General features: G+C 50.1%; 1 protein-coding gene across 2 annotated transcripts in view; it reads right to left on the bottom strand.

Moving 5' to 3' along the window:
• Window positions 1-220: 220 nt before the first annotated feature.
• Window positions 221-13,134, bottom strand: part of LOC118379695 (DDB1- and CUL4-associated factor 5-like) — a 29,667-nt gene continuing 16,753 nt past the window's right edge. The window contains exons 6-10 of one of the 2 annotated variants that reach the window (XM_052496201.1): window positions 12,860-13,073; window positions 8,378-8,444; window positions 6,466-6,593; window positions 4,979-5,125; window positions 221-4,814 (exon numbers count right to left, since the gene is read on the bottom strand). In XM_052496201.1, coding sequence (XP_052352161.1) covers window positions 3,648-4,814; window positions 4,979-5,125; window positions 6,466-6,593; window positions 8,378-8,444; window positions 12,860-13,073 — 1,723 coding nt within the window. In that variant the 3' untranslated portion in view covers window positions 221-3,647. Of the gene's footprint in view, window positions 4,824-4,978; window positions 5,126-6,465; window positions 6,594-8,377; window positions 8,445-12,859; window positions 13,074-13,134 lie in introns of both variants that reach the window. The other variant, XM_052496200.1, reaches the window with a different exon arrangement.

Genomic DNA, 13,134 nt, shown 5'->3' with positions numbered 1-13,134 from the left:
AATTCAAAGTATCCTTTGGGTGTCTTGAAAGGTGAGAGTAAAATGAGATTTTCATCATTGTAAATTGATTTTAAAAATCCTTATAAATGGAGAGAAAAAAAAATCTCAGAAAATGGCATCAGTGTAACCAGTGATTCTTTAATAGAAGAAGTAAACCAGAATGAAACGTGCTGCTGAGGGGTTTGGATGAGGACGAGAGAGAGACAAGAAACAATTATCATCCTTATTAACACTGAAACTATTTATTTTTTTAAATGCCGCCACTCAGCTGTTTGCATGGCAACAACAGATTAGCCAGCTGTTTGCATGGCAACAACAGATTAGCCAGCTGTTTGCATGGCAACAACAGATTAGCCAGCTGTTTGCATGGCAACAACAGATTAGCCAGCTGTTTGCATGGCAACAACAGATTAGCCAGCTGTTTGCATGGCAACAACAGATTAGCCAGCTGTTTGCATGGCAACAACAGATTAGCCAGCTGTTTGCATGGCAACAACAGATTAGCCAGCTGTTTGCATGGCAACAACAGATTAGCCAGCTGTTTGCATGGCAACAACAGATTAGCCAGCTGTTTGCATGGCAACAACAGATTAGCCAGCTGTTTGCATGGCAACAACAGATTAGCCAGCTGTTTGCATGGCAACAACAGATTAGCCAGCTGTTTGCATGGCAACAACAGATTAGCCAGCTGTTTGCATGGCAACAACAGATTAGCCAGCTGTTTGCATGGCAACAACAGATTAGCCAGCTGTTTGCATGGCAACAACAGATTAGCCAGCTGTTTGCATGGCAACAACAGATTAGCCAGCTGTTTGCTTGGCAACAACAGATTAGCCAGCTGTTTGCATGGCAACAACAGATTAGCCAGCTGTTTGCATGGCAACAACAGATTAGCCAGCTGTTTGCATGGCAACAACAGATTAGCCAGCTGTTTGCATGGCAACAACAGATTAGCCAGCTGTTTGCATGGCAACAACAGATTAGCCAGCTGTTTGCATGGCAACAACAGATTAGCCAGCTGTTTGCATGGCAACAACAGATTAGCCAGCTGTTTGCATGGCAACAACAGATTAGCCAGCTGTTTGCATGGCAACAACAGATTAGTCAGCTGTTTGCATGGCAACAACAGATTAGCCAGCTGTTTGCATGGCAACAACAGATTAGCCAGCTGTTTGCATGGCAACAACAGATTAGCCAGCTGTTTGCATGGCAACAACAGATAAGCCAGCTGTTTGCATGGCAACAACAGATAAGCCAGCTGTTTGCATGGCAACAACAGATAAGCCAGCTGTTTGCATGGCAACAACAGATTAGCCAGCTGTTTGCATGGCAACAACAGATTAGCCAGCTGTTTGCATGGCAACAACAGATTAGCCAGCTGTTTGCATGGCAACAACAGATTAGCCAGCTGTTTGCATGGCAACAACAGATTAGCCAGCTGTTTGCATGGCAACAACAGATTAGCCAGCTGTTTGCATGGCAACAACAGATTAGCCAGCTGTTTGCATGGCAACAACAGATTAGCCAGCTGTTTGCATGGCAACAACAGATTAGCCAGCTGTTTGCATGGCAACAACAGATTAGCCAGCTGTTTGCATGGCAACAACAGATTAGCCAGCTGTTTGCATGGCAACAACAGATTAGCCAGCTGTTTGCATGGCAACAACAGATTAGCCAGCTGTTTGCATGGCAACAACAGATTAGCCAGCTGTTTGCATGGCAACAACAGATTAGCCAGCTGTTTGCATGGCAACAACAGATTAGCCAGCTGTTTGCATGGCAACAACAGATAAGCCACAGAAATGCTGACACTTCACCAAGAATCTCACTGAAAACTCTAAATGACTCAAAGCTTTTAGTCCTGAACCTGTTTTCTTCAACAACAAAAAACTCAAACCGGACGTATTTTAATGTAAAAATGTTTTAAACAAAAATACAAGTTCTGCCTTAAGACTAAATGACTAACTAGTATAAGAGCGTCTGCTAAATGACGTAAATGTAAATGTAAATGTAGTAGTGCATTCACAATACCATTGTCAAGGTTATTACATATTTTTGGATGTTGTGATATTTAATGTCATCAGAAGTGATGACAATTTCTAGAAGTTCCAGAATGCATTGCTGCCCCAGTAATATTGGACCAATCATTATCCAGTATGTTCTGATTGACAGACAGAGGCCCAAGCCCTCACAGCCACTGTGTTCTGCTCTTAGCAGAATACACGTCCCAATGGCGCAAAAATGATAAATTGCGACACCCTTTTTAGTGTCACCAAACCAAGAAACTGGACTGTAAAACACACAAAAGAAATGCCAGGGTTGCATCCGAAATGACCCCCTTTCCTTTACATAGTATACTACTGTTGACCATTGGCTCCTGGTGAAAAGTGGTGTTACTCAGACCTCTCCTCTGGGACCCCCCAGTTGTTCCATGGGCCAGTGTTACTCAGACCCCCCAGTTGTTCCATGGGCCAGTGTTACTCAGACCCCCCAGTTATTCCATGGGCCAGTGTTACTGGGACCCCCCAGTTGTTCCATGGGCCAGTGTTACTCGGACCCCCCAGTTGTTCCATGGGCCAGTGTTACTCGAACCCCCCAGTTGTTCCATGGGCCAGTGTTACTCATACCCCCCAGTTGTTCCATGGGCCAGTGTTACTCAGACCCCCCCAGTTGTTCCATGGGCCAGTGGTACTCAGACCCCCCCAGTTGTTCCATGGGCCAGTGTTACTCAGACCCCCAGTTGTTCCATGGGCCAGTGTTACTCAGACCCCCAGTTGTTCCATGGGCCAGTGTTACTCAGACCCCCCAGTTGTTCAATGGGCCTGTGTTACTGGGACCCCCCAGTTGTTCAATGGGCCTGTGTTACTGGGACCCCCCAGTTGTTCCATGGGCCAGTGTTACTCAGAACCCCTCAGTTGTTCCATGGGCCAGTGTTACTCAGATCCCCCCAGTTGTTCCATGGGCCAGTGTTACTGGGACCCCCCCAGTTGTTCCATGGGCCAGTGTTACTCAGACCCCCCCAGTTGTTCCATGGGCCAGTGTTACTGGGACCCCCAGTTGTTCCATGGGCCAGTGTTACTGGGACCCCCCAGTTGTTCCATGGGCCAGTGTTACTGGGACCCCCAGTTGTTCCATGGGCCAGTGTTACTGGGACCCCCCAGTTGTTCCATGGGCCAGTGTTACTGGGACCCCCCAGTTGTTCCATGGGCCAGTGTTACTGGGACCCCCCAGTTGTTCCATGGGCCAGTGTTACTCAGACCCCCCAGTTGTTCCATGGGCCTGTGTTACTCAGACCCCCCAGTTGTTCCATGGGCCTGTGTTACTCAGACCCCCCAGTTGTTCCATGGGCCAGTGTTACTCAGATCCCCCCAGTTGTTCCATGGGCCAGTGTTACTCAGACCTCTCCTCTGGGACCCCCCAGTTGTTCCATGTATTTAATCTATACCAGAGCTAGCAGACCTGATTTAACTAGTCAACTAACCCTCAAGCCCTTGACTAGGTGAATCAGGTGAGGTAGTTCAGGGCTACAACGATGGTGTGCAACGTCCCAGAGGAGAGGAGAGGTTTGAGGGCCACGGGGAATAGGGTAACGTGGGACAACATCAGTCATTCACCAAATGATCACCTTCCCACGACAGGCGTCATCATCATCTCTTCAACTTCTTCTCTAACCCCTCCCCTGACCCTTGACCTCCGGACCCCAGGTGAGTCCGTTTTAGCGCCACCTGGGTCGGGGCCTGGCCTCTCTGAGAAGACAGCCCCGCCTCTTCCTCTTCCTGGTTCCTAGTGTCTGTTTGTTTCCCCGCCAAGGCCTCCCTCTCCCCCCTGGAATCTGGGGACGCAAACAGGTCTGGAGCCAGACGGTCTACTGGCACTTCAGTCCTCTCAGTCTGGTGGGGGCTGTGGTGATGTCTGGAGGAAGAGGAGACCCAGCTACTGTTGTCCATCCTCTCTAAAGCAGCCCCCGTCACCCCTCCCTCCCGGGACTCGGTCCTCTGCTGCAGGGTTTCCTGAGAGGTGATGAGAAGGTCGTCTTGGCTGTCCAGAGACACTGCAAGGCTGGAACCGGTAAGTCTGCCCGAATTGCTGGCACACCTCCCCGTTTTCGAGCTCCTTCTGTGGGGTCCGATCTGGACCGAGTCCCGGCCCTGCTGCAGCTCCGTGGAGGATGCGGAGGAGGATGAGGCCTCATCCATGGAGATCTTGGGGTAGGAGCAGGAGTCGACCCCCCCGGGGTACAGGGCCTGGGCGGACTCGGGGCGCCCTCCACTGGGCCTGCAGGGGAAGTGCATGCGGCGCCTCCGTGCGGCGTTGCGTTGCCTGGTGCTGACCCTGCGGCGCTCCTCGTCCTCAGAGCTGGTGGAGGAGGTGGTGGAGGAGCTGGAGGCCCCCCCAGCGGGGGAGGATGTGGGGCTGGAGAGGGTGGAGTTGTCTCGGGGGCTGGGGCGTGGCATGGGATCCAGCCAGAACCCAGAGGAATCAGAGTCCTCTCCCACCAGGTCCAATAAGAACGCAGACTGGTGATGTCGCTGACGACTCCTGGGCAGCAACGGCTCCGCCCCCAAGGCCTCGGGTGCAGCCAATGAGGATGAGGAGGAGCGGTCCGAGTCACCCATAGCAGCGGCGGGATGTACAGGTGAAGCAGCACCAACCAGGACCCCGGCGCCGTCTCCGACAGCCCGCGTGGAGCGTCGTCCCCTGGCGTGGAGCTGCAGGATGGCCCCCTCACTCAGGTCACTGTCTGAGTCCGAACTCCAGCCCTCAATCTCCCGACGAACCAGAGAGTCAAAGAAGGCCATCATACGAGGATCCTCCTGGATGGACTGAGATGACATGAGAAAGATGCAATCGTACTTCAATTCATCCCCCAAGAGAGTGTGTGTGTGTGTGTGTGTGTGTGTGTGTGTGTGTGTGTGTGTGTGTGTGTGTGTGTGTGTGTGTGTGTGTGTGTGTGTGTGTGTGTGTGTGTGTGTGTTACCTGTGAGACGTAGTCGTGCCTCAGGCCGCTGCCGCTGTTCAGCACCAGGCTGATATACTCCTCATGGCTGTACAGACTCCTGGACTTATTCTCCACACAACCATCCAGGTCGCCCAGACTCTCTGTCTGCTGGTAGGGGCTCCACGCCTGGGGGGGGGGAGAGGAGGAGAGACGAGAAGAGACGAGGCAGAGGTCAGGTTTAGAAAGCATGTATCAGCTTTCACACTTCTGGTACAGACCTAGAGCCGCTGCGGGAGAGGAGACCTAGAGCCGCTGCGGGAGAGGAGACCTAGAGCCGCTGCGGGAGAGGAGACCTAGAGCCGCTGCGGGAGAGGAGACCTAGAGCCGCTGCGGGAGAGGAGACCTAGAGCCGCTGCGGGAGAGGAGACCTAGAGCCGCTGCGGGAGAGGAGACCTAGAGCCGCTGCGGGAGAGGAGACCTAGAGCCGCTGCGGGAGAGGAGACTAGAGCCGCTGCGGGAGAGGAGACTAGAGCCGCTGCGGGAGAGGAGACCTAGAGCCGCTGCGGGAGAGGAGACCTAGAGCCGCTGCGGGAGAGGAGACCTAGAGCCGCTGCGGGAGAGGAGACCTAGAGCCGCTGCGGGAGAGGAGACCTAGAGCCGCTGCGGGAGAGGAGACTAGAGCCGCTGCGGGAGAGGAGACTAGAGCCGCTGCGGGAGAGGAGACCTAGAGCCGCTGCGGGAGAGGAGACCTAGAGCCGCTGCGGGAGAGGAGACCTAGAGCCGCTGCGGGAGAGGAGACTAGAGCCGCTGCGGGAGAGGAGACTAGAGCCGCTGCGGGAGAGGAGACCTAGAGCCGCTGCGGGAGAGGAGACCTAGAGCCGCTGCGGGAGAGGAGACCTAGAGCCGCTGCGGGAGAGGAGACCTAGAGCCGCTGCGGGAGAGGAGACCTAGAGCCGCTGCGGGAGAGGAGACCTAGAGCCGCTGCGGGAGAGGAGACTAGATGATGAACCGACATCTTCTTTCGACAAGCTTGTCAAAAGGGGACAGATGGCAAAGGAGACGAGTCGTCTGTCTTCACCTCAGGCCCTGTGATTCATGAGGGACAGTGAGTTATCATGACAGAAGACCTGAGAGTCATACAGGATGGGAAACCACCAAGTGAGGAATGAGTTAGTACCGTTACTCTTTCAGAGGGCTTAGGAGTCGAGGGGCTGAGATAATGTTTCTGATGGCACGGTGAGCACCCAGGCGGTTTCTCCTTTTCTTGCAAAGAACAATTACCTTCAAGATTCTGTGCATTTTTTTTTTAAGTACTCAAACAACCGAACTGATGAACTTTAAAATCACGACGATGTCATCAATTGATGTTCATGATGTGGATATGTCACTGATGATGTCATGAACCACTGATGAACCAAATCATTGTATCAAGTCATACGCCCACCCACGACCTGTGATTTGAATGATTATTAAAACTGTAAAATAAACTAATAAAAAATAATAACATCTACGACTTAACTACTGACCTTGATGACCTTCTCGACCCCGGACGAGCAGATCATATTGGTGCTGGGGTTGAACCGGACTTGGTTCACGATGGACCGGTGACCCTTCAGGACCATGGACGCTCCGTTGACCACACGCCCCGGGCCTCCTGGGAAGGGAGAGAGACGGACGCGTCATCTGTAACCGCGTTTCCATCCAAACATTTCACGAGGATGAATTACCCGACGTATAAAGAAAACGACTGAAACATGGAATGTTCGACAAGACAAATGTGTTAGTTCGACGTGGAGGGATCTGTTTGTGTCCGGTAAAACATATTATGCGCAAATATTGATATAATAAACGTCATATTGAAGTAAACTTTGAGTCATGCGACGATATGTTGTCCGGTTCTCCCGCTACGACTCGGGGCCTAGTGGTTAGAGAGTTGGTCCGGTCCTCCCGCTACGACTCGGGGCCTAGTGGTTAGAGAGTTGGTCCGGTCCTCCCGCTACGACTCGGGGCCTAGTGGTTAGAGAGTTGGTCCGGTCCTCCCGCTACGACTCGGGGCCTAGTGGTTAGAGAGTTGGTCCGGTCCTCCCGCTACGACTCGGGGCCTAGTGGATAGAGAGTTGGTCCCGTCCTCCCTCTACGACTCGGGTCCTAGTGGTTAGAGAGTTGGTCCGGTCCTCCCGCTACGACTCGGGGCCTAGTGGTTAGAGAGTTGGTCCGGTCCTCCCGCTACGACTCGTGGCCTAGTGGTTAGAGAGTTGGTCCGGTGCTCCCGCTACGACTCGTGGCCTAGTGGTTAGAGAGTTGGTCCGGTCCTCCCGCTACGACTCGGGGCCTAGTGGTTAGAGAGTTGGTCCGGTCCTCCCGCTACGACTCGGGGCCTAGTGGTTAGAGAGTTGGTCCGGTCCTCCCGCTACGACTCGTGGCCTAGTGGTTAGAGAGTTGGTCCGGTCCTCCCGCTACGACTCGGGGCCTAGTGGTTAGAGAGTGGGTTTGGTTGCTCTTGTCCATAGTAATCTCATCATGTAGGTAGACTACCCACACTGTCTCTGTGAGCCGTCGGCCAGAGGACACATGTCTCCGTCGGCCAGAGGACACATGTCTCCGTCGGCCAGAGGACACATGTCTCCGTCGGCCAGAGGACACATGTCTCCGTCGGCCAGAGGACACATGTCTCCGTCGGCCAGAGGACACATGTCTCCGTCGGCCAGAGGACACATGTCTCCGTCGGCCAGAGGACACATGTCTCCGTCGGCCAGAGGACACATGTCTCCGTCGGCCAGAGGACACATTTCACTGTCTCCGTCGGCCAGAGGACACATTTCACTGTCTCCGTCGGCCAGAGGACACATTTCACTGTCTCCGTCGGCCAGAGGACACATTTCACTGTCTCCGTCGGCCAGAGGACACATTTCACTGTCTCCGTCGGCCAGAGGACACATTTCACTGTCTCCGTCGGCCAGAGGACACATTTCACTGTCTCCGTCGGCCAGAGGACACATTTCACTGTCTCCGTCGGCCAGAGGACACATTTCACTGTCTCCGTCGGCCAGAGGACACATTTCACTGTCTCCGTCGGCCAGAGGACACATTTCACTGTCTCCGTCGGCCAGAGGACACATTTCACTGTCTCCGTCGGCCAGAGGACACATTTCACTCTATAAAACGCAAAACCATCGGTTGAGTTTAAAATGTCATGGAAACCCATTTAACATGAGAATATAACAGGAAAAGTCATTTTAATGGGGACGAAGTTATCACGCAAAGCCTTTTATCACACAAAATAAAGTTTGTTTACTGTAAACCTCCCTGGTGGGGAAATTTGCATATTGTTTCATCTGTCACAAATTATACAGAAACGTAGCTATTTACACATATAAGATTGAAACACACACACACACACACACACACACACACACACACACACACACACACACACACCTGCTTCAGGATCCTTGGGGATTCTCCACATGTAAAGGTTGAAGTCATCTGATCCAGACAAGACGTACTGGAGGAAGACAACAGAGAGATTAACATAGAGGTATCTCCAAAATGCCACCCTATTCCCTATGTAGTGCACTTCTTTAGTCCAGAGCCCTGCTGACAAAAGTAGTGGACGACATAGGGAATAGGGTTGGATTTGGGACTCATTGTAAGACAACGTCCTCTATAAAACACATCATTATGTTGAACTATTACACAATGTTCTCCGTTTCTGTTGATACCAACAACAAAAGAAAAGAGAAGCTTTGTTATCAACAATTAATCCTCCAAACCAAAAAGCTTAAGAAGATAGTCAGGGAACATCTAAACTTTAAAACATTACGGCCAGTCCATTTGGAGTATTCATAAAAGAGCCTCCCGAGTAAGACGGCTGATCTAGGATCAGTTTAGGTTTGTATTTTAGATCATAATGAAAAAAAGATTACACAGACAAGATCTGATCCTAGATCAGCACTCTTCAACGCTTTATGAATCCGAGCCTACATCCTTAAAGGGGAAAATAATTGCCATTTTTACATTTTTTATTTATTTTTAACTTCCAAGGATCCAGTTGTAGAAACAGCAAAACAGGCAGCGCAGTTACAATACGGAGACAGAAGAATTTATGACAAATCTCTTCTCCGAGGGAAGATAGAATTTGAGATGAGGTGTACACTTCTCCAAAAAACACACTGAGCAGAAATATGTGTGGTGTCTGTTGCCAGGCAACGAGGAGCCGAGCCAATGAAGCCAGAAGAGAAGAATGATCCAGAATGATCCAAAGGCTGCACCTCAAATGGCAACCTATTCCAGATATAGTCCACTACTTTGGACCAGGGTAGTGAGCTATGGGAGGGAACAGGGTGCTATTTGTCTCACTCACTCACCGGGGTCATTATCTACTAACTAGTGACATCACCGGGGTCGTTATCTACTAACTAGTGACATCACCGGGGTCGTTATCTACTAACTAGTGACATCACCGGGGTCATTATCTACTAACTAGTGACATCACCGGGGTCATTATCTACTAACTAGTGACATCACCGGGGTCCTTATCTAGTTACTAGTGACATCACCGGGGTCATGATCTACTTACTAGTGACATCACCGGGGTCATGATCTACTTACTAGTGACATCACCGGGGTCATGATCTACTAACTAGTGACATCACCGGGGTCATGATCTACTAACTAGTGACATCACCGGGGTCATGATCTACTAACTAGTGACATCACCGGGGTCATGATCTACTAACTAGTGACACCACTGGGGTCATTAAGAGGCCCGTGGTGACACCACTAGGGTCATTAAGAGGCCCGCGGTGACACCTGGGAGGTGAACCCCAGGACACATGAATAGAATTGTAACCATAACCGGCACAAGCCTTTTGTCGTCTCTAAGCAACATCGTCACCTTGACAACAAGTAGTCAGGGGCCAGTCCGCACAGCAGAGAGAAAGCACTAGTGAATGTAGCTGCTGGCATTCTACATCACCTCCTCCCCCACAAGGCCTAACTTCTCCCTCGCGCTTCGTGTAACTCTGGTCTCACACGCCACTGTTAGATTCCAGCCGGCTGCAGCACGGTTCTGTTATTCTAGAAGGGTCTTCTTCTGTCAGCGAAGGTCTCCCCTGACAGCACCGCAGCCAATTGTGAACATAAACTAGACATGGTTTCAGAGTGATATCATGTCTCATATGAGGGGGAGGGGGGCTAGTGCCAAATTGCATCCTATTCCTTACATAGTGCCCTACTTTTGACCAGAGCCCAAGACACTATGTGAGGAATAGGGGACATGTATGTTAAGGTTCAGTTATGGTCACGGGAAGGACAGCCTCCCCCTAGTCCCCGCCTCCCCCTAGTCTCCGCCTCCCCCTAGTCTCCGCCTCCCCTAGTCCCCGCCTCCCCCTAGTCTCCGCCTCCCCCTAGTCTCCGCCTCCCCCTAGTCTCCGCCTCCCCCTAGTCTCCGCCTCCCCCTAGTCTCCGCCTCCCCCTAGTCTCCGCCTCAAACCGGGTTTGGGGAGGAGCTACGGGAAGAGTCTTGGCTAGAGATTACAGGGCTTCTGTGTTCATCACTAGAAGGAGACTGAAGAGCATCAATAAAACTTTCACCGTTGCCCTCTGGACGACCTCCCCAACTAGATAAAAGGGCTACGGACAAATGTAGTGCACGGCATAGGGAACAGGGTACCATTTGAGACGGATCCCTTGAGCCTACTGCAGAGTTCCTTCAGGAAAACCCAACTTTATAAATTGTCACTGTAGGGAAGCCTCTCTTGAACAGACTCTCTCTCCCTCTCTCTTCCCAGAATAGAAATATTTAAAAAAACACACACACAAGAAAAACTGGGACGTTGACTTTCTAGGTATGCCCGAAAACAGAACGGTCTGTAGTTTAGATAGTACGAGTGTTACCTAGCGACGCAAAGGTTGAAGGTCAAAGTCCCACATGGACCACATGCACACACTGTACTGGAAGTGTCTCTGCTAATTGGTAGATACCGTACCAGTCAAAAGTTGACACCTACTCATTACAGGGTTTTTCTTTATTAAAAAAAAAAAAAACTATTTTCTACATTGTAGAATAATAGTGAAGACATCAAAACTATGAAATAACACATATGGAATCATGTAGTAACCAACAAAGTGTTATCAAAATATATTATATTTGAGATTCGTCAAAGTAGACACCCTTTGCCTTGATGACAACTTTGCACAGTCTTGGCATTCTCTCAACCAGCTTCACCTGGAATGCTTTTCCAACAGTCTTGGCATTCTCTCAACCAATACGGTAGGGGTGGTTGGTATACAGAAGCTAGCCCTATTTGGTAAAAGACCAAGTCCATATTATGGCAAGAACAGCTCAAATAAGCAAAGAGAAACGACCGTCCATCATTGCTTTAAGACATGAAGGCCAGTTAATACGGAACATTTCAAGAACTTTGAAAGTTTCTTCAAGTGCAGTCCCAAAAAAATGATCAAGTGCTATGATGGAACTGGCTCTCATGAGGACCGCCACAGGAAAGGAAGACCCAGAGTTACCTCAAAAGAAACCACTACTAGAGGACACCAATAAGAAGAAGAGGGCACCCTATTCCCTGTATAGTGCACTACTCTAGACCCTATATAGTGCACTACTCTAGACCCTATATAGTGCACTACTCTAGACCCTATATAGTGCACTACTCTAGACCCTATATAGTGCACTACTCTAGACCCTATATAGTGCACTACTCTAGACCCTATATAGTGCACTACTCTAGACCCTATTCCCTATATAGTGCACTCCTTTATACCCTATATAGTGCACTACTCTAGACCCTATTCCCTATATAGTGCACTACTCTAGACCCTATTCCCTATATAGTGCACTCCTTTATACCCTATATAGTGCACTACTCTAGACCCTATTCCCTATATAGTGCACTACTCTAGACCCTATTCCCTATATAGTGCACTACTCTAGACCCTATATAGTGCACTACTCTAGACCCTATATAGTGCACTACTCTAGACCCTATATAGTGCACTACTCTAGACCCTATTCCCTATATAGTGCACTACTCTAGACCCTATTCCCTATATAGTGCACTACTCTAGACCCTATTCCCTATATAGTGCACTACTCTAGACCCTATTCCCTATATAGTGCACTACTCTAGACCCTATTCCCTATATAGTGCACTACTCTAGACCCTATTCCCTATATAGTGCACTACTCTAGACCCTATTCCCTATATAGTGCACTACTCTAGACCCTATTCCCTATATAGTGCACTACTCTAGACCCTATTCCCTATATAGTGCACTACTCTAGACCCTATTCCCTATATAGTGCACTACTCTAGACCCTATTCCCTATATAGTGCACTACTCTAGACCCTATATAGTGCACTACTCTAGACCCTATTCCCTATATAGTGCACTACTCTAGACCCTATTCCCTATATAGTGCACTACTCTAGACCCTATTCCCTATATAGTGCACTACTCTAGACCCTATTCCCTATATAGTGCACTACTCTAGACCCTATTCCCTATATAGTGCACTACTCTAGACCCTATTCCCTATATAGTGCACTACTCTAGACCCTATTCCCTATATAGTGCACTACTCTAGACCCTATTCCCTATATAGTGCACTACTCTAGACCCTATTCCCTATATAGTGCACTACTTTAGACCTTATTCCCTATATAGTGCACTACTTTAGACCCTTTTCCCTATATAGTGCACTCCTTTATACCCTATATAGTGCACTACTCTAGACCCTATATAGTGCACTACTTTAGACCCTTTTCCCTATATAGTGCACTCCTTTATACCCTATATAGTGCACTACTTTTGACCAGGGTCTACAGGGCTCTACAAGCTGCAGGGCACTATGTAGGGAACAGCGTGCCATTTGGGATGCCATCCATAGCCCCGAGGGCTCACCTGATCCTTGTCTCCAGCGAAGCAGCAGCTCTTCATGGTGCAGGAGTTGAAGTAGCCCTGGTTGTCGAACTGGAAGCTGGGTAGGCGAGAGTGTAGCTCGTAGAGGACCGGGGGTAGTCTGCGACGCAGGGCCAGGAGCTGGGTCCCTGCGCTGTTAAAACGCACCGACATGGCACTCTGCAGGGACATGCTACCGCCGTACCGCAGCAGAGAACTGAGAGAGACGGAGAGAGAGGTGGATCAGGAAGGAAGAGCAAGAGTCGTGTTCCTCTCTA

The sequence above is a fragment of the Oncorhynchus keta genome, chromosome 35, assembly GCF_023373465.1.
Source record: "Oncorhynchus keta strain PuntledgeMale-10-30-2019 chromosome 35, Oket_V2, whole genome shotgun sequence".
Classification (NCBI taxonomy): domain Eukaryota; kingdom Metazoa; phylum Chordata; class Actinopteri; order Salmoniformes; family Salmonidae; genus Oncorhynchus; species Oncorhynchus keta.
Note: the sequence above shows the minus strand (reverse complement) of the source record. Positions and strands in the feature narration are given on the sequence as shown.